Source organism: Diospyros lotus, chromosome 9 (assembly GCF_014633365.1).
Source record: "Diospyros lotus cultivar Yz01 chromosome 9, ASM1463336v1, whole genome shotgun sequence".
Lineage (NCBI taxonomy): Eukaryota > Viridiplantae > Streptophyta > Magnoliopsida > Ericales > Ebenaceae > Diospyros > Diospyros lotus.
The window spans coordinates 37,630,678-37,649,514 of record NC_068346.1 but is presented as its reverse complement, the minus strand read 5'-3'; the positions used below and the strand labels follow the sequence as shown (position 1 = coordinate 37,649,514).

Here is an 18,837-nt window from a genome sequence, read left to right as displayed (position 1 = left end):
AGTTTCTCCATGTGGCCAGGGGCATTGAGCAGATTTGCCATCATGACTTGGTTGATTTTCACGTACAAAGTAAGCCTGATTCCAAACACACAAACTTCACGGTCTCGGACTATGGACAAACGAAGTCTCCTCTATAGACTCTCCATACTGAGCTCACATGGCTTTTCCTATAACACCTCAGTCCCTGACCAACTCTACTATGATATTAAATTGTGGAAAATGCTAGAAAGCCTGAGAGATTTATTGAGAGTCTTACAGAAAGGGGGTAAAAAGACAAAATTGTCCCCTCAAACTTTGCAAATTTGCAAAGCCCCTCCCCTGCCCCTGCTCGCTACTCAATCCCTTCTCATGGCCGCGCCTCCGCTACCTTCATCTCTCTGCATCGCCTCGTTGCCATCTTCGTGTCGCCTCGCTGCTATGCCGACGTCGCCTCGCTGCAGTCGCCTCGCCTCCATCGCCGCCTCTCCTCACCTCGCGTCATCTCGCTAGAAGATGCAACGACACGAGGCGATGAGAGGTGGCGACGGCGGCATGGCAGCGAGGCAACGCAAAGAGACGAAAGTAATGAAGGCGCGGCCATGGGAGGGGAGCAAGCGGAGAGCAGGGGCGATGCTTTGCAAATTTGCAAAGTTTGAGGAGACAATTTTGTCTTTTTACCCCTTTTCTGTAAGGTCCTCGGTAAACCTCTTGAGCCCTGTAGAAAGACTCTTAAATTGTTGAATTTAGCTCAATAGATCAAAAATAATATTGAACTAAAACAACTTTTATTAGGACTAAATAATACTTTTACAACTTAAGACACTCTCGTTGATGCCTTTCACACTACACTCACTTTTTCTCTCTCCATTGCCTTTCAATAATGAATTAATAGATTTGCATGATGAGAAATTTCTCATTTTATCAGATGAACGGCTAATTAAAGAAAAAAATTAAAAATTAGATAAAGAATTTTTCAAAACTTTATAATAAATCTCCATTCTGTCTCAACAACCACCACAAAGATTGCAATCACCATCACCATCACCATCATATAGTATTAAGACTTGTCATTAAATATCTACAATAATCCTTTACAACAAGTACATTCCAAGAAAGTCTCAATGCGTAATTGAAATGTAAATATGGAGATTGAAATATTACGCGGGATTGGTTTTTAAAGGAATAGATGGTGCGAAGAATATTGACAATAATGTAAAGATTAACGGTCAAAGATGTTACGAACTTGAAGTATCGTTAGATGATCAAGAATGGATTAGCTCAAGATTAAACTTTGTCGCATTGTAGTTGAATTTCTCATTATTAGACATAGAAAGACAGAAAGAGAGAGAAAGAAAGAGAATCTAAGCTTAAAACTTCTCTCAATTTTTTGTTCTAATAGATTCTTTATGTTACCGAATCGACCATAATTGAAAGAAAGTATTATGATTTGTCGCCTTGCTATGAAGACAAAGAAATATCATTCTTCGTTTGCACATTTTGATTTGTCACCTTGCTATGAAGATAAAGTGATATCATTCTTCATTTCCAATGAATTCAAGGAAAAACAAACAAACAAAAATGACTTTTTGAACGTACAACAATAAATAATTTATTCTTTAAGTTAAATAAATTATGAATTTTTTTAAGTCAATTTCTTTAATAATTAAGTCAATACTTGATCTGAACTACACAAACATATTTTTAGAAATATAAAACCATTTCCCCATTAAATAACATAAAAAATCATTTTTAAATGATTTGAACATCATTTTCTCCATTGTAAAAAATAAATTTTATTTTTAGATTAGTTAATATTATATTCAAGAAAGCTCTTGGTGTAAAAATAATTTGTATCACAACATTAATTCCACAACAGTTGGCTATGAATCCAGTTATAAATTATAATTACAAATAATAAATGGGCAATGAAGGGACATAATTTTTTTTTTCCTTTACTAAGATGATAAAACTATCAATTCCATGGTGTGTGTACTGTAGTCTGGACTTCACCAAAAGTCAAACAAAATAAAACAAAAGTCAAACAAAACCATATTTTTATACCATTAAATCAACAATAATAACATAACATGTAATTGAGTTAAAATATAATGATATAATAATGCATTGAAAGCACACCCGGTGGCACTGTGAATGGCTTGGCCCCACCGCCCCCAAATTGCATACAGTATATAAGAGAGAGAGAGAGAGAGGCGGAGAATTATGGACGGAGACAGACAGAACTAGCGAGGAGATGGACATGGACGGTTCCTTCGTTTCTCCTCCGGCGAAGCGAATACTCGACCCCAACACTCTCTACACCTCCACCACCCTCCTCAACGCCGGGTCTTCCAAGCGTTCCAAGCCTCCTCCGCCGCCTCTTACCGTTTCCGCTGGCCAAGTACTCTTCCGCCTACTGTGCCACGTTTCACGGATAGGTGGCGTTATCGGGAAGTCGGGCGCAGTCATCAAGCAGCTGCAGCAGGACACCGCCGCTAAGATTCGGGTGGGGGAGTCGCCTCCAGGCATAGACGTTCGAGTCATCACCCTCATTGCTTCGAATTCCCTGAACAAGAAACTCGCATTGAAGCCCTCGAATGAAGAGGAAGCGGATTCGGTGACTGAGGTCGTGTCCCCGGCCCAGGAGGCACTGATTAGGGTTTTCGAGAGGATTCTAGACGTTGCAGCGGAGACTGAAGGCGTTGCGGTCGCTCCGGGAGGACTCGTATCGTGTAGATTGCTGGCCGAGAGCAGTCAGGTCGGTGCAGTGATTGGTAAAGGAGGGAAGGTAATTGAGAAGATTAGGCAGGACACTGGGTGTAAAATTAGGGTTTTGAGCTCAGACAAATTACCGGCTTGTGCGTTATCAAATGACAAAATAGTAGAGGTAACAGTTATTTTTGCGTGCATTTTGAATCCATTAGTAATTCCAATGCTTGTTTAGTAAGCATTTCGAGTTCTTCTTGTTTTCCTCTTAGCAAGGCAAGTTTATTTCCACTAATGGTTGAGGCAAAGGTTATTCGGGTGAAACTCAGACCTCAGCCTTCTAGTCCACCATAGCTCACAGTTCCGTTGTCCAAGTATTACGCACCTATCAAGTTAATGAACTTGTTGAGGAATTTCCCTTGGAGCATAGTTGAGTTTTAGTTTGTGAGTTGATTGCAATAGAGGATTTAATCAAAAACAGTTAGTTGAATTGACTGCTGATTTCCCATTCAAAATGCTAATGAGCAGGCAGTATCCGTGGACTGGCACTCTGAAGTGCATGGATTTGAACATTTAGTTGATACTTCCACCACATACAAAGGTAGTAGGTCCTTTCATTGCAGTCAAAGGCCAGTCCCTTGCTCACTAGGTAGTCAGGCTCTTCAAGGTTCCATGAAAGCACTTCATCTACCTCTAGGCAAGACGACTTTGATTAGGTGACGCCTAGGTGAGGGCCTTAGATGAGTTGACGAGTGTTGAAGGTGCTTGCCTAGATGTAAAAATGGTAAAGATGAATTGACCCTAAAAATCAAAAGTGGCATACCAAGAGGCACTTACCAGCCAAAAAACAAAGAGGAAAACAAATGGGAGTGAAAGGAGATCACTATCAAGCCGTTGCTATTGTTTACGCAATCACCCTAGGTTGCCTTCTCAACTTCCTCTCTCTTCTCTCTTCTTTTTGTAGTCGTGACACAGATCACAAGAAGGCAAGTGAGAGAAAATTTATAGGAGGTCAGCGAGAGCCCTAACGTGCCATGGGGTTATGGTGAGTGAAGTCACCCACTGATGAGCCCATAGTACGTGATAGAAAGTGGTTAACCTTCCAGGTGGTTGCTCTGATGGCTACCCCCCTCATTCTCCTGCTAGTCTAGTATTTGTGGCTTAGTGACGTGACTGATATCAAATCTCTATGTTTCTTCTCTTTGGAATCCTTGTGTGCTGCTTTCTTTCCACTTATAATTGGGCGTTATTGATGCTTATTTATGTTCATTCTATATTTGCTTTATAACATATTACCTTTTTTTTAGTATTGTTATTACTGCCAATATAAGTGGCTTCTCAATGTGTTTCATTAAGTGAAAGCGAGAATATAATTATTTCTAAGATCCCATTGATGTTTGTTTGAACAATATCTAATTTTTCAAAGATCCCAAAGTTACATGTTTGAACATTATTAAAACTTAAAAGAACTTATATTTGAAAGTATTTTAGAAAGCTTAGAAGAGCCAAAAGCTCTGTATTGGTGGCAGGATGCTTGAAACTGTAGATAGCTGGAAAGTGCTACTCACTAAGGTGTCACATTCCTAGGGTTACCTAGGGTGCTCCTAGGGTCATGACATAAGGTTGTTCATTTGGTTTGGACAGTCTCAACCCTAACTGCGCTGGTCTTTGGTCCAACTCTTCTTGATCCTAAACAGTCTTGGCCCTAGGCCAGACAGGGACTGAACTTCCCGGTTCGGTCAGACTGAAGACCAGTTCGGTTTGGTCATAATTGGTTCAACCTCCTCCTTTTTTCTGTTTTAGTATAAAATTTTGAAAAATTATGTATATATATTTATATATAACATCCAAACATAATTTTCATCGCAAAAAAACATCCAAACAAGAATCAACATAATGCAACATTCTAAATTTAACTTCTAATAATTAATAATATTCTGAACCAGTTTTTGGTCCTAGACCTCTGCCAGACTGGACTAGACCGAAAACTGGTTAATCCCAATTCTAGGACCACTTGGTCATGGACTGGACCAGAATTTGACCACCCTTAACTAACACTAATAATGAGTATCGTTACATGATACCTTTCCTCCAAAAAATGAATCTCTGGCCTTGTAACATTTATGATGACTTGATGCAAAAGCTTTATGTGTTTATAAAATGTCCATTAAACATTTAGCTAAATATTGCTGTTGGCAACTATTATGGAAAGGGAAAATCATAGGCCCCATTCAGTTTTAGACAACATTTTCTAGTTTTCAATTCCAATTTTACAAACAAACATGTGCTAACATTTTATATTTCAAGTAGTCATAGCATTCATTTTCAGAAAATTTAGAAAACATAAAAAAGGATGCTTTCTAATTCATAATGTAAAGTTGAAAAATTAGAAAATTGAGTTTTCTATTTCCTAGTAGGAAATTCAATCATTCAATAGAAAATTGGAGTTGTAAAAGAGAAAATGAAGTTACTGAAAAGGCCCATAGTGTCTTGGAAAACTGTTGAACGGAAATAAAGTGAATGTTCTATGTCTGAATGATGTTTTTAGATTAATTTCAAGCCTTGTTCTCTTTTAAAAATTTGTCAATATCATTGCAGATTGAGGGCAATATTTTATCTGCAAAGAAAGCACTTGTTACTGTCTCCCGCTGCCTTCAAGATTGCCCACAAGTTGATAGGACAAAAATGAGCGGAAGTGGGCCTCTTCAGATACCTCCTCAGGATACCTTACCCAATCCCCAAGTCAATGTCCCTTCTGAGCGGAATACAGTGCTTCAACCTTTTGCAGCTGGCTTTGTAACATATGCCTCTGGAGGTCACCCTTTCTCATTAGAGCCTGAGAGGATTCCTCCCCTGAACTCAAGGCTGCAGCAGCAAGAGGTGGTCTTTAGGCTTCTTTGCTCCAATGATAGGGTAGGAGGTGTGATTGGGAAGGGAGGAACAATTGTGAAGGCTTTTCAGAATGAAACGGGTGCTTCAATCAGTATTGGAGCTTCTGTTGCTGAGTGTGATGAACGATTAATTACTATTACTGCAATGGAGGTTTGCCACACTGCTGTTAATGTTTATAAACCTTGTTCTTGCACCTACCAAAAAAGTAATCACCAAATTATTTTATCTGCTTATTGTAGCATTTGACTTAATAATTCGTTTTTATTTCACCTGTTCTTGTAGAACCGAGAATCACAATTCTCTGCGGCACAAAATGCATTAATTCTTGTTTTCAAGAGATCTATAGAAGCTGGCATTGGAAAGGGCCTAGATGCAGGAAGCAGGGTGTCACCTGTCTCTGCTCGGCTTGTTGTTCCATCAAATCAGGTTGGTTGTTTGTTGGGAAAAGGAGGCACAATTATTTCAGAGATGAGGAAGGCCACTGGTGCTGGTATCCGGATAATTGAGCATGATCAAGATCCAAAATGTGCTTCAGAAAATGATGAAGTGGTACAGGTTTGTTGTCTTGGTTCTTATCTATATAATCTGTATGGCTGTGTACCCATTGGAAGTTTTTTTTATTATTTGGAAATATTCATGTCAAATTTATAACAACAGTTAGGTTCCTATCTCATTTGCAAAAAATAAATACAGCAACAAGAATCCCAATCCTTTATCCCACTAGGTAAAGTTGGTTATGCGAACTATAAACCTCCACATGACTACATCCATGACCATATTCTCTGCAAGGCCATTATATCCAATGCCATGTCAAAGAGTTTCCTAGTAAGTTTTCTTTGGTCTTCCTCTTCCTCTTTTGCTACAAATTTTCTCCATTTCATCCATTTGCCTCACAAGAGCTTTTATTAATCTTCTTCTTAGATGCCCAAACTATTTTAATCATGACTCTTGCATCTTATCTTCAATTGGTGCCAATCCAACTTTATTATATTTGAACTCGTTTCTTATTACATTGAAGTTGAGCTTTTTGGGGATAGCTTGAACCCCCGTTTCATAATAACATCTCATCCAAACTTATTTTTTTACTCACATTCTACATACTCAGTTTTTGCCCTACTTAATTTAAATCCTTTGACTTAGCAAAAAAAATTAAAATCCTTTGGATTTTAAAGTGTCTCCATATATGCTTTCCCATCTTTTATGTCAAGTTGTTGGTATTAGTTTTCATAAACTCTTTTTTGCTAAGATTTTCATAAACTTTTAACTTTGCTTCACTAAAAGCCTTTAAATAATAAATAATACAACCCCTAATCAAGCAGATTCAGATGATTATTATAATGTCTTCTTTTAACCAACATTACATCATCATCCATGTTGTCCTACAATTCTCCATGCCACCCTACCTAGCCTGTATGCCGTCAAGTTCCTATTACTAGTGAGGTTTTTAATTTGTAAATACTCATTACAACACAATTGCGATAAGAATGTGGCATCTGGTGAGGCTAGCTTTACTTTTGATGTAAGAATTGTGTACCTTATTTCTGTTCCTAGACTTGATGCCTCCTGGCCCACGATCCTCTATTTGAAATTTAATGGTTCCAAGTTCATATCCACCATTATTTCCTTTGTTGTTTAGTTTATTATATTAACAAGTAATATTATCTAATATCTTATTTATTGATGCGGAACAACTAGAAAATTTGGAAAAGATAGAATTTAAAAAAAAAGAGTTAGGGGAGAAAAGAAAAAAGAAGAAGCTTGAGAGAGAGAGTGTAACGCCCCACTTATCTTTTCTCCATACACATATACAAAGATGCATGATGATGCCAGCAACCACATGATAATCAAAGGGCGTTTATGGAAGCCTTTGCCAACGGAAGCAAATGATCGAACCTGAAAGTTTTTTAAAAATCCATAAGCTAGACAACCAAGGCTCCCACGAAATGCTTTTAATGTGAAGACAACCTGACAACCCCTTAAACAAATTGGGGATCTAGGAATCATTTAGACTCCATTTTTACAACAATTAAAACCCACACTAAAGCCACAATACAACACTTTTACAATTAAAACGTAAAGAAGCCAGCTATCTGAGAACCACTTCCTTTCCTTTCATCTGGCTTGACTCCGGGGCACCTGTCACGACTAACCCACCTGGAACGTTGAATGTTCCAGGGGTATGAGACACCCAAGTCAGATAGTTATATCTAAGTGAGTGCAACAAGAAGACATAGCATGCATGTAAATGAGTTATACAAAATGACATGAAACCCCGTCTGTGGTAGTGACACCGAGGTGTTGCAATCACCCCCGCTGATCAATCATGTTCTCACATTTCCATGACTTTTCATCAGTCTAACATGAGATCCTGACTTCAAATAGCCATACACACCAAGTGATGCATGGCAAAAAAGGAGAAAATGCTTGATTTAAAGAAAAGCCATGCTTATGCAAGTAATCATCCTTACCTGTGTGAAGACAAAATGTTCGATATGTAACATAAGGATGCAAGAAGCACTCACCTTGCTGGTTTGGAAGCGTTAAGGTACTGTTCATAGGGTTCGGGAATGATTTTCTACAAAAATAACATACTTTCGTAACTCAAACCTAAAATATTTTTACATGGGGTCCTAGGGATAAATTTTAAGGACCAAGACTACCAAATTTGGGGCCGGGGGGCCCCTCACGCGCTGGGGGAAGGACCCCCACTCGCTGCACTCGCAATAGTCAGGTGGCGCTTGAGCTACACGCACCGCCCCTCCCGTTTTGACCTCTTGTGGTTTTTCGGCCCGTTCTCTCTTGTCCGGACTCTGATTTGAACCCACGCGACCCTTATTCAATTATCTATCGAACTACGGAAAGAAATTAGAATTACCTTGTTGTTTTGATACTGTTTCACTCCTTTCACGATGGCGGTCCAAATTTTCCGGCAAAGCGTTTCTCCACTCTATTTTTGGGCAGAACTTTTCCTCTCAAACTCACTTCCTTTTTGCTCTTGATTAATGGTGAGATTGTCCTTTCTAAGGACTTAGTATTTATAGGCATCTATGGCCAATCCGAGTGTGCCATGTGTCGCTTGCCATGTGTCACTTGGATAAGGTTGATAATCATTGCTTTCGTAGGATCGTGTCACGTGTCCCTAGTGATTTGTACCATTTCACCCCCTTGCGACATGTGTCCACTGAAACATGTGCCGCCACATGTTAATTAGGTTTTTCAAGATTCCTCATCATTGCTCATGATTATGTTTCCTAACTATAAGTTAGCTTATTTGGTTTCCTTAACCAATTAGTTACAAGATATTTTAAACTTCTTACAAATAACTTCTTAGCCCAAAACTTCTTTACACTTACATCACTTGAGCCCTAGAACCCCTTAAACCTTTCCAAAATACCTTAAAATGATGCCCCCTCACGGTAGTTTTCATGATCTTTCGAAAAGTCCTTCATTTGTTCTTCGACGATTACCCAAGAACTTCACATATATCAACCGTATTCTTCGATTTCCAAAGAAACATTTTACTTCTTGAACAACAATGCCTAATAAAAACTTCAACTATTACAGAGAGATTAGGGAGGGAAAATCATCAATATGAATTCAATATCAATCAAAAACTTAATCTCTGATTATATCATAAGCCTATTTATAGGCTGAAATACCAACTAAAAGATAACTATCACAGCTGTAATTATTTTAATAAAATAGAAACAAGATAAAATCTAAATTAAAAAATTTATATAAAACCTAAAATCTTAATATCAAACATTAAAATTTAATGATCCTAGTTTCTCATTGTTTATTACTTCATGGGTTTTTTCTTGTAAATTTTTTAATGGATCTGTATGAGCTTTCTTTTTACCAATTAAAATACAATTGATGTAGATTAGTCATAATATAAAGAATTTAATTGTGATGCACTAACAATCTAAACCTTTATTTTTCCTGTGCTAGTTGTGGAAGTATTAGATAATTGAGGCAATTTAAGTTGTTTCAATTGTTAGTTATATGGCTGTATGTTGCTGTCTTTACTTTGTTTTATATATTGCTTGCCTTTCGTGTATGTTGAGCTATTCATATAAATAGCTCAATTGTTTATTTGTTAGGTGAGGTTGTATTCATTCTGTTGGTTGAAGATACACGATACATTTCTCTAAAATTAGACGCTAGGAATTACATTTTCTGGAAGGCTCAAATTCTCACCACTGTTCGCACCTTCGATCTTGTTTCGTTTCTAAACAAAACGACACCTCCGAAGAATGTGACTGCTCTCAGCTGGTTGTTCTCCACAATTAGTGAAGAAGTGCTTGCTTAGGTGATACATTTAGAATCATCGACCGAGGTATGGATTTTATTAGAGAATTTATATGCTAGGCAGACACTAACAAAGTCCTTCCAACTTAAACAACAATTAAGGTCTGTTAAGAAGGATAATATGTCCATTAATGACTATGTTTTGAAGATCAAAACCATAGGTCATGCTCTTGCAGCCATAGGAGAACCTGTGAATGATAATGAATTACTACTGGCCATTCTAAATGGTTTAAATGCAAATGTGGCATCATATTATACTGCTCAGAGCAGTGGAGGATCTAGTAATAACAATAGATGAGAATTTGTTAACCGAGGAGGTGGTAATGGTTTTAGAGGTGGTAGAGGTCGTGGCAGAAACTCTAACAGACGTATCTACTGTCAATTATGTGGCAAGACAGGTCACTTTGCAGATCGGTGCTACTACCAATTTGATAAGAATTTTCAAAATGTAACTGGTTACAATAATGGCAGATCACCAGGAGGTAATGGAAGTATTCCGCAAGTGGATGCTCGTGGTTTTGGTCCTCAATTGGAGCATTCATGCCTGACTATGGTTCAGTCCAGGGTTCTCACTATGGTAACCTTCCTTCTAAACCTCTTTTGCATCCTTCCGACCAATTTACTTCTCCATCATCAGTTCCAGACCAGTCTTGGTTCGTGGATTCTGGTGCTACGAATCATATTACCTCGAATTTGAACAATCTATCAGTCCACACTCCATATTATGGTGGGGATAAAGTTACTATAGGTAATGGTAAGCAATTACCTATAACACATGTTAGCACAGGTTCTTTACAAACTTTTCCTTACTCAAACTTTGTTTTGTGTGTTCCAGACATGCTTCATGTTCCAAGTATGAGGAAAAATCTTTTTAGTGTGTCTCAGCTTACTCGTGAACATAATGTGATAAATGAATTTCACTCTAATGTTTGTTTTATAAAGGACAAAACTACTAGACAAGTGCTGCTCCAGGGACACCTTAAGGATGGGCTATATTGGCTGAAACCAGCTTCTAAGTCTGTTGTTGACAGCAAGTTTGCCCATCCTCTAGCATGCGTTTCAGTTCCTTCAGTGTCCTACCTTTCTTCTTATACGAGTGATAATAAATGTACTAGTAAACAAAGTGATAGACAGTGCTCATTTAGTTATGAGATGTCTAAGTTTGTAACTGAGGCTCAGATTAAACCCATAACAATTGTGTGTAAGTAATGGCATGATTGATTAGGTCATCCCTCTTTACATGCGTTACGTTTGGTACTGAATAAAATTGGATTACCATGTTCCATTAATGACTTACTTTTTGTGATGCTTGTAAAGTTGGAAAACTAAGTCAGCTTCCGTTTTCCAGGCATGATATCACAGCTAATGCCCCCCTTGAATTAGTATATTTAGATTTTTGGGGTCCTGCCCCTGTATTGTCCACAGAGGGTTTTCGATACCATGTTATATTTGTTGATGCCTATACCCGATATAATTGTTTTATCCTCTTAGACTCAAATCTGATGCTCTGTCAACATTCATCATATTTCATAAACTTGCGGAAATTTAGTATAAAACCAAACTTTGTGCATTACAAACCGATAATGGGGGGAGTTTAAGTCCTTTATTCCTTATCTTCAGTCTCATGGAATTCAATCTAGATTTACTTGTCCTCACACCCATCAACAAAATGGTGTGGTGGAAAGGAAGCATCGACATATTGCCGAAATGGGTCTTACCATGTTGTCTCATGCTAGTCTACCATTAAAGTTCTGGGTTGAGTCTTTTCAAACAGTTGTATATCTCATAAATTTGCTTCCCTCTTCTTCCATAAAGTTTCAAATCCCCTTTGAGAAGTTATATAATCGCACACCTAACTATAGCATGTTGCAACCATTTGGTTGCGCCTATTTTCCTCTTTTACGGCCATATAATAAACACAAATTTGATTTCCATTCTGCCAAGTGTGTTTTTATTCGCTACAGTCAAAACCAAGCTGGGTATAGGTGTCTTCATCCTTCAGGCAGAATTTATGTTTCTCGTAATGTTGAGTTTAATCCTTCGGAATTCCCCTTTCTTCAATTGTTTTCTGCTTCCTCTTCACCATCCTCACAGTCAAGGTCACGAGGTCATTCCACTGCCTTTCTTCATCCTATTATCTCTTCTTTGTCATCTTCTTTGTTATGTCCCAGAGCAGCTCAATCCATGTCCTAAGGACTCCCTGATTCTTCCTCTGTGCCATCTTCTAGCACATCTGTATCAGACACATCTCTTGCCTCTAGTGTGCTTGTGCCTATTGCTCAGCCTGTTGCTTCCAAACCCAAATCTGTTAAACCTATCTCAGCACCCTCTGTTCATCCTATGCTCGCCAGGCTTCGAGCCAAGTCTCTTGCCCTGTCTCCTCCACACGCCTTAGTGAGTTCTCTGGAACCTAGTTCAGTGAGTGAAACTCTTTTAGATTCACGATGGGTTAAGGCTATGGAGGATGAGTATCAGGCCTTGGAGAGGAATCATACCTAGGAGTTGGTTCCTTTTTCAAGTGACATGAATCTGATTGGAAATAAGTGAATTTTTCGGATTAAGTATAATTCCGATGGGTCTGTTCTTAAGTATAAGGCTCGGTTAGTGGCAAAGGGGTTTCTTCAAAATCTAGGCGTTGATTATGCTGATACATTCAGCCATGTGGTTAAGGCTCCCACTATTCGTGTTTTGTTTTCATTGGTTGTTCAGTTTGGTTGGGAAATACAACAAGTAGACGTGAATAATGCATTTCTCAATGGTGATCTGAGTGAGACAGTGTATACGATACAGTCGGAGGGGTTTGTGAGTTCTAAATTTCCTCAGCATGTTTATCAGCTTAGGAAATCCCTTTATGGCCTAAAGCAGGCTCCTCGAGCCTGGTATACCAAGCTGAAGACAACACTTCAATGTTGGGGATTTGTTCGATTAGTGTCTGATCCCTCATTATTCATCAAACGGACTGCTGAGTATGTGGTGTTTGTATTAGTCTATGTTGATGACATTCTGCTTACTGGCTCCAGTTCTGCTACTTTGCATGCTTCTATAGCAGATCTTGGTCGTGCCTTTGCTCTAAAGACTCTAGGAGCAGTGAATTATTTTTTGGGATTTGAAGCATATAGAGATCACACTAGTCTTTATCTTAATCAGTCCAAATACATTCGTGATTTGTTGTGTAAAGCCTCAATGCAAGACTGCGAGCCCTATGGTTCTCCTATGGCTGCTAGAACTTCTTTGAATGATGATGGAGAATTGTTTTCTCAGCCTAGTTTCTATCGTACACCGATTGGTTCTTTACAATACCTCACCTACACTCACCTTGATATTGGCTACACAGTGAATAAATTGAGTCAGTTTATGGTGGCACCTAAATTGCAATATTGGTTGGCGTGTAAGAGGTTGCTGAGATATATTAAGGGCACAATTGGTTTGGGGTCAGTGTTTACTCCCTCGTCAAAAGATCTTTCTTTAGTGGTCTATATTGATGCAGATCATGTTAGTTGCCGGGTTACTCGTAGATCTACAAGTGGTTATTGTGTCTACATTGGTCCAAACTTGGTTGTGTGGGGATCTAAGAAGCAATCAGTTGTGGCTAGGTCTGTTGGGGAGGCAAAGTACCGTGCAGTTGCCTTGGGAGTAATTGAGCTTTTGTGGCTTAAACAGTTACTATTGGAGTTGGGTTATCCTTGTGTAAATACTCTCGTTGTGTGGTGTGACAATCTGGCTGCCAAAAGCATGACAGAGAATCCCGTGTATCATTCAAGCACTAAGCATATTAGTGTTGATGTGCATTTTGTGCTTGAAAAAGTAGAAAACAGTGAGGTGGAAATCCGGTATATTCCTACTGCTGACCAAGTTGTTGATGTGTTTACAAAGGGGCTGACTAGAGATCAATTTGAACTACTGTGCAAGAAGTTAGGCCTCACAGCAATACCAGGTTGCTTAGAAGTAAAGACCAGTGCAAGAGTGCTAAAGGATTTGGAGCCTAAATTGAAGGGGAGTGTGGAAGTATTAGATAATTGAGGCAGTTTAAGTTGTTTCAATTGTTAGTTATATAGTTGTATGTTGCTGTCTTTACTTTGTTTTATATATTGCTTGCCTTCCGTGTATGTTGAGCTATTCATATAAATAGCTCAACTGTTTATTTGTTAGGTGAGGTTGTATTCATTCTGTTGGTTGAAGATACACGATACATTTCTGTTTTCTCTCAATTGTCTTGTTTGGTTCTGCCCTAGCTTAAAGTTTCACACTAGTAGGTTACAAAAATATGACTCTCTGTGATTGCTTGAGACCCTAGATGCTGATGCCATCGTCCTGCTTCACGCTTTTCTTCTTCTTTTTCTTGGTATTAGCAGGAGAAGCCAATAGCAAGCAGAATGTATAAAGGGCTACTTCTTGTTCTCTAATCTAAAAATTCTTCTTTTACTTAATATTCACCCCATATAAATGCCAAATTAAGTGCTTCATTCCTTTCTACCATTTAAATCCCTCCATTAACTAATTCCATTGGCCAAACAAAAAACAGGTACCATTGTTATGGTACAGTGCAGCATCCAAATGGTCACTTAACATTCTTCTCATTTAATTATACCTTTAATACTTGCTTTATAATTCCAATTCCTTAAAAATTCAAGAGTTTTGATCATCAGTTTCCATTACCATATTTAATCTGCCTTGTTTCTGATCATGTGCTGAATCCCTAAATTCCTGCATCACTAGAATTTGGATTGATTCTCTGGTGTTGGATTTTTGGCTGTCCATCATGGGATACTAGGAACTTGGGGTAGTTGGTGGGTTTTCCATACTGAATTGTCTAGCACCTCCGCAACAATGCTATATAGGCCTCACCCCACAATATGATGGCATCTTGTAGCTAACAATGTTAAACTTGCCCTTTGATTCTATGCACCCAGTGGCTTCAGCCTTAGAGGGGGAGGGCTCCAACCCGTGAAATTATAGTTGCAAAGGAGCAATCTTGCACTATATGAGTCTAACAATGACAAACAACTTGCTTCACGTTGTATATCCCCTTTTCACATTTCAGTCTTATTATCTTCTTTTACCCATTACAAAAAATCAGACTTGCCAAATCTGAATTACATTCTTTTTAATTTTTTGCTGGAATTTTAGCTCTCCCATTTGGGAGTAGTCATAATTAGTTTCTTATGTTTTCTCTTTTCTTTTTTTATGAAAATAAATGCTTCACTGAGATTTTTGACACATTCTTGAACATTAATATTGTGTGGTTGTTGGAATGCCTGTGTGTGTGCGTGTGCAAGTTATTGTTTTAAATAGATGCCATTAGCTGGTACTAATATATAAGCTAAGAGACTGGTCTTTTTTTACAGATTACAGGCGAGTTTGTTAAAGTGCAAGATGCTCTATTTAAAGTGTCTGGTAGGCTGCGAGATAATGTTTTTCCCAGTCGGATGTTAAATGGTGCTGGAACTAGAAGCAGTTCCTCTATGAAAATTGATACAAGTGCCTATGAAAGAGCAAGAGATCCTTCTTCTCTTGGACTACATACCTCTGTTGGGGCCTCCCACAGTCTCACTAGTCACACTAATTTAACAAAGAGTATGGATCATCTTGGACTGTCTTACAAATATGATCATGCGGCTTCACCAAAGTTACGGTCATCACAGGTAACAGTGCATTTTTTTATCTCTTCATTCTCACTGCTCTTGTTCTTGAGATCTATCTTATTCTCTCCCTTTGAATTTAACAACAGGCAGTAGGTGGAGTGAGTATAAGGAGCACAGCAGATGTTGGCCGAGGACTGACTTCTATTAAAGGTGGCCTAGAACTTGGCAGGTTTGTACCCAGCTTCTAGATAACATATGACATGAACAATGAAAATTGGAACAGAGCTTTGTTATAATTGCCCTACAAGAATGATTTATTATCCTACAAACATGAGGATATTAACTGTTTTGAATCATTTTTAGTTCTAAACATAAGGGGATGAACTGAGTAGGCTTCTAAATACGGACTATGCTTGGGGCAACACTCACTAGGCTTTATATGAAGATGACTACATGGCACTGGCATGTCCCATATAACACCCCTTTGCATGTGCTTTCCTTCTAAATGATAAGTATTTTATTAAATAAATTGACTTACGACACTAGCAAAAAATAAATAAATAAGTTGACTTAGAGCTCGGAATTTGCCATGTTTTTCACAAGTTAATGAATTTGGCATGATAGATTAGTTGCAGTTAGCTTCAATTTCATCTGCCCTTTCATCACAGGAAGTTATGAATTTGGCATGAGAATTGCTGCTGTTGCTATTTTCCTCCTTGTTTCACAGGCATTTTACTTTCCATGCTATGTTTGTTTGTTTGTTTGTTTCATTTTGACTTCTTTTACCTTTGTTTTGTTATTAGGACACTTTTCTCCTATTTGAATAAGTTAACTTCATGGAGATATTATGTGTATGCTACAGAGATTAAACCAGCATTTACAAGTTTTAAAAATGTGGCGCCCTTCCCAATTATGGGAGGTCTAGTTGTAATTTACCTAGGTAATGTCATTCAGCCTGTGTGCTTGACCATTTGTATAGGGTTTACCCCCCTTTTGATCATTTTTATCTATAAAAAAAAAAATAATAATCTTGTGATCAAAATCCATAGGCCAAGTCATGATATTTCCCTTTGGCTGCATATTGAATTTGCCACACTTTTCATCAATGACTTGTAAGGCATCTATGAATCACTTTCATTCAAGACCTGTATGTATGGCCTTGCATTTCTTTAAATACCATGAATACGACACCTCTTCATGGATTCAAGTCGCAGCATGAATCTTGACCACGCGTGCTTCCACGCTGTAGTAAAGCATCAAGCATTCAAGTTGTTGCTTTCCCTGGATCAATCATCCCGTGGACCCATGCCCTGGGTAGTAAGGTTCCTATTAACTTCAATTTCTCAGGTGGTTATTCTTTCTTCTGTGGCAGTGGAAGCAGATCAGCTATTGTAATGAATACAACGCTGGAAATTGTAGTTCCTGAAAATGTTATCGACTCAGTTTATGGGGAGAATGGTAGTAATCTGGCTCGTATTAGAGAGGTGTGTAGCTTTTCCAATTGATGCTGCTGATATGTAATTACCAAGTTATTTATCTGATCTAAAAAAAATGAACTCTAATGTAAACCAGATTTCGGGGGCAAAGGTGCTAATCCATGAACCACATCGCGGAACCAGAGACAGGGTTGTAGTTATATCTGGGAACCCTGACGAAACGCAAGCAGCTCAGAGCCTGCTTCAAGCATTCATTCTTACTGCACCATCATGACAAAGATAAATCTGAGTTTGTAACTTTTGAAGAAAACGTCTAGAACCATGGTCCTGCTTTCTGCTTAGGTTTTTGTTTATAATCCATCCTCCGTACAGCACCGAGCCTGATCAACCACCAAAGATTTTGTAATGACAGGGCATTACTAATGTTATTTGATTTGAACAGGTGGCGAAAACTGGAAAATCCATATATGATGATGATGGTATGGTAGGTTCTCTGTTTTAGGCAACCTGGCCTGGGAGCGTTTTGGTTGTTCTGGCTGTTTTGGCCAGTTTTAGTTTTAGCTGATGACACGACATGCATGCGTGGCATGCTCTTCAAGGTACAAACAACACTAGGCAGGCAGAGGAGCACGCATGGGATTGGGATTCCGATACAAAGCATATTAGGAGCTACGACATGGCAAAAAATAACAGTAATATTGGGGGAAGAAAAGCTTGAAATCCGTTGGAAAATAATAATAATAATCAGTTCCTTAAGAAAGCCATAACAAGACAATGCAGCTTGCTCGCCGGCCAGAATGGAGGAATGGTACTTGCTTTTATAAATAAAATCCTTACATGCGAGTGTAACCACAGAAGAAAGCGTGAATTTAATGAGGCAAACGATAAAGGTCAGGTCAGGTGGCGGTGGCGGTGGCAGTGGCGGTGGCGGTGGTGGGCTTGAGGGTAATTTCGACGTTATCATGAACGCCCTGCAGCAGCAGCTCCCCATCGTAGGACACAACCTTACGTTTCTTTGCTGCCCTCAGAGTTCCCACCAATGCTTCAAATATATTAGCACACCTGTCGTCGTTAAATAACACCCCGAATGTGACCTGCAATGCAACCATAACAGTAGTAGAGAAAGAGCATATGCGCAATTGCGTGATCGACCGTATATGCGTAGGACAGGACATTGGGAAAAGCTAGCAAAAATAAAAATGAAATGGCTTCACCATTAAAAACGTCCAGCCTCCAGCCATTGGCCTGGCTCTCAGGCTCTGGCTCTCAGGCTCTGGCTCTGCAGCCCCAATTCCAAGAATGTTGGGGGCTTCAATTTATAAATAAATACGACTTGGATCCGACGTCCGACAGCCGACAGTTTCCATTTGGAGCATAATAATTGCGGGGAACTAAAGGAGGAGAATTTTCAAACTCCAGTGCATATATATATAAATATATTGGATCTAAGAGCAGAGAATGAAATTTCTGTGATATGCAGTGAGTTGAACACCAATCGTAGCCCCGATCTAAGCGTCGTTGGATCTAAGCGTCGTCGGATGTACATATATTGAAGCAAGCAAAATAAAGACGTGCCCGTAGATGCATAATATCGAAAGGATGTTGATATGGTGAAGGTGGGTGGGAGGGTACCTTGAAAGAGCCATCATCTTGGAGCTTGCCAAGTCGTTTGATTTCTTCTTCGAGTCGCTGGACTTCTTCTTCTACGTTCATGGTCGATCGCCTTCTCTCTCTCTCTCTCTCTCTCTGCGCGCCGATATCCTGTGTTCTTTGGTTTTGATACCGATGGCCTCTCTCTCTTTCCCCGGGAAAAAAAGATAAAGCGCGGGTCCCACCCACCCACTCATCATTGGGCCGCGTTTGGAATTAAATTAATTCATTGAGAATATTGAATAGCGCTGCTGCCACTAAAAATCCACCCGGCCGCTTGACTT

General features: G+C 38.9%; 2 protein-coding genes across 3 annotated transcripts; one reads left to right on the top strand and one right to left on the bottom strand.

Annotated features, from left to right (window-relative positions):
• The first annotated feature begins 2,152 nt into the window (after positions 1-2,152).
• Positions 2,153-17,483, top strand: LOC127810049 (KH domain-containing protein HEN4). Of its 2 annotated transcripts, none has more exons than XR_008025324.1 (7): positions 2,153-2,863; positions 5,281-5,724; positions 5,857-6,129; positions 15,231-15,527; positions 15,614-15,696; positions 16,815-16,951; positions 17,040-17,188. XR_008025324.1 is itself a non-coding variant. In XM_052349268.1 (7 exons), exons 1-7 carry the CDS (start codon positions 2,231-2,233, stop codon positions 17,175-17,177), a joined length of 1,980 nt encoding a protein of 659 aa, XP_052205228.1. In that variant the 5' UTR covers positions 2,155-2,230; the 3' UTR covers positions 17,178-17,483. The 2 variants fall into 2 exon arrangements, 1 of the variants encoding a protein (XP_052205228.1); XM_052349268.1 differs by having other exon boundaries at positions 2,155-2,863; positions 16,840-16,951; positions 17,040-17,483.
• A 125-nt stretch (positions 17,484-17,608) lies between these two features.
• LOC127810051 (costars family protein) lies at positions 17,609-18,703 on the bottom strand. The gene is made up of 2 exons (XM_052349271.1): positions 18,536-18,703; positions 17,609-17,997 (listed from the first exon to the last, which is right to left on the bottom strand). Exons 1-2 carry the CDS (start codon positions 18,614-18,616, stop codon positions 17,800-17,802), a joined length of 279 nt encoding a protein of 92 aa, XP_052205231.1. The 5' UTR covers positions 18,617-18,703; the 3' UTR covers positions 17,609-17,799.
• Between the last annotated feature and the right edge of the window lie 134 nt (positions 18,704-18,837).

Coding starts and splice junctions, on each gene's coding strand:
- LOC127810049 (XM_052349268.1), top strand. CDS start 2,231: ATGGACATGGACGGTTCCTTCGTTTCTCCTCCGGCGAAGCGAATACTC. Junction 2,864..5,280: donor CAAATGACAAAATAGTAGAG/GTAACAGTTATT, acceptor ATATCATTGCAG/ATTGAGGGCAATATTTTATC. Junction 15,697..16,839: donor GGTGGCCTAGAACTTGGCAG/GTTTGTACCCAG, acceptor CTTCTGTGGCAG/TGGAAGCAGATCAGCTATTG.
- LOC127810051 (XM_052349271.1), bottom strand. CDS start 18,616: ATGAACGTAGAAGAAGAAGTCCAGCGACTCGAAGAAGAAATCAAACGA. Junction 17,998..18,535: donor AAGATGATGGCTCTTTCAAG/GTACCCTCCCAC, acceptor GTTGCATTGCAG/GTCACATTCGGGGTGTTATT.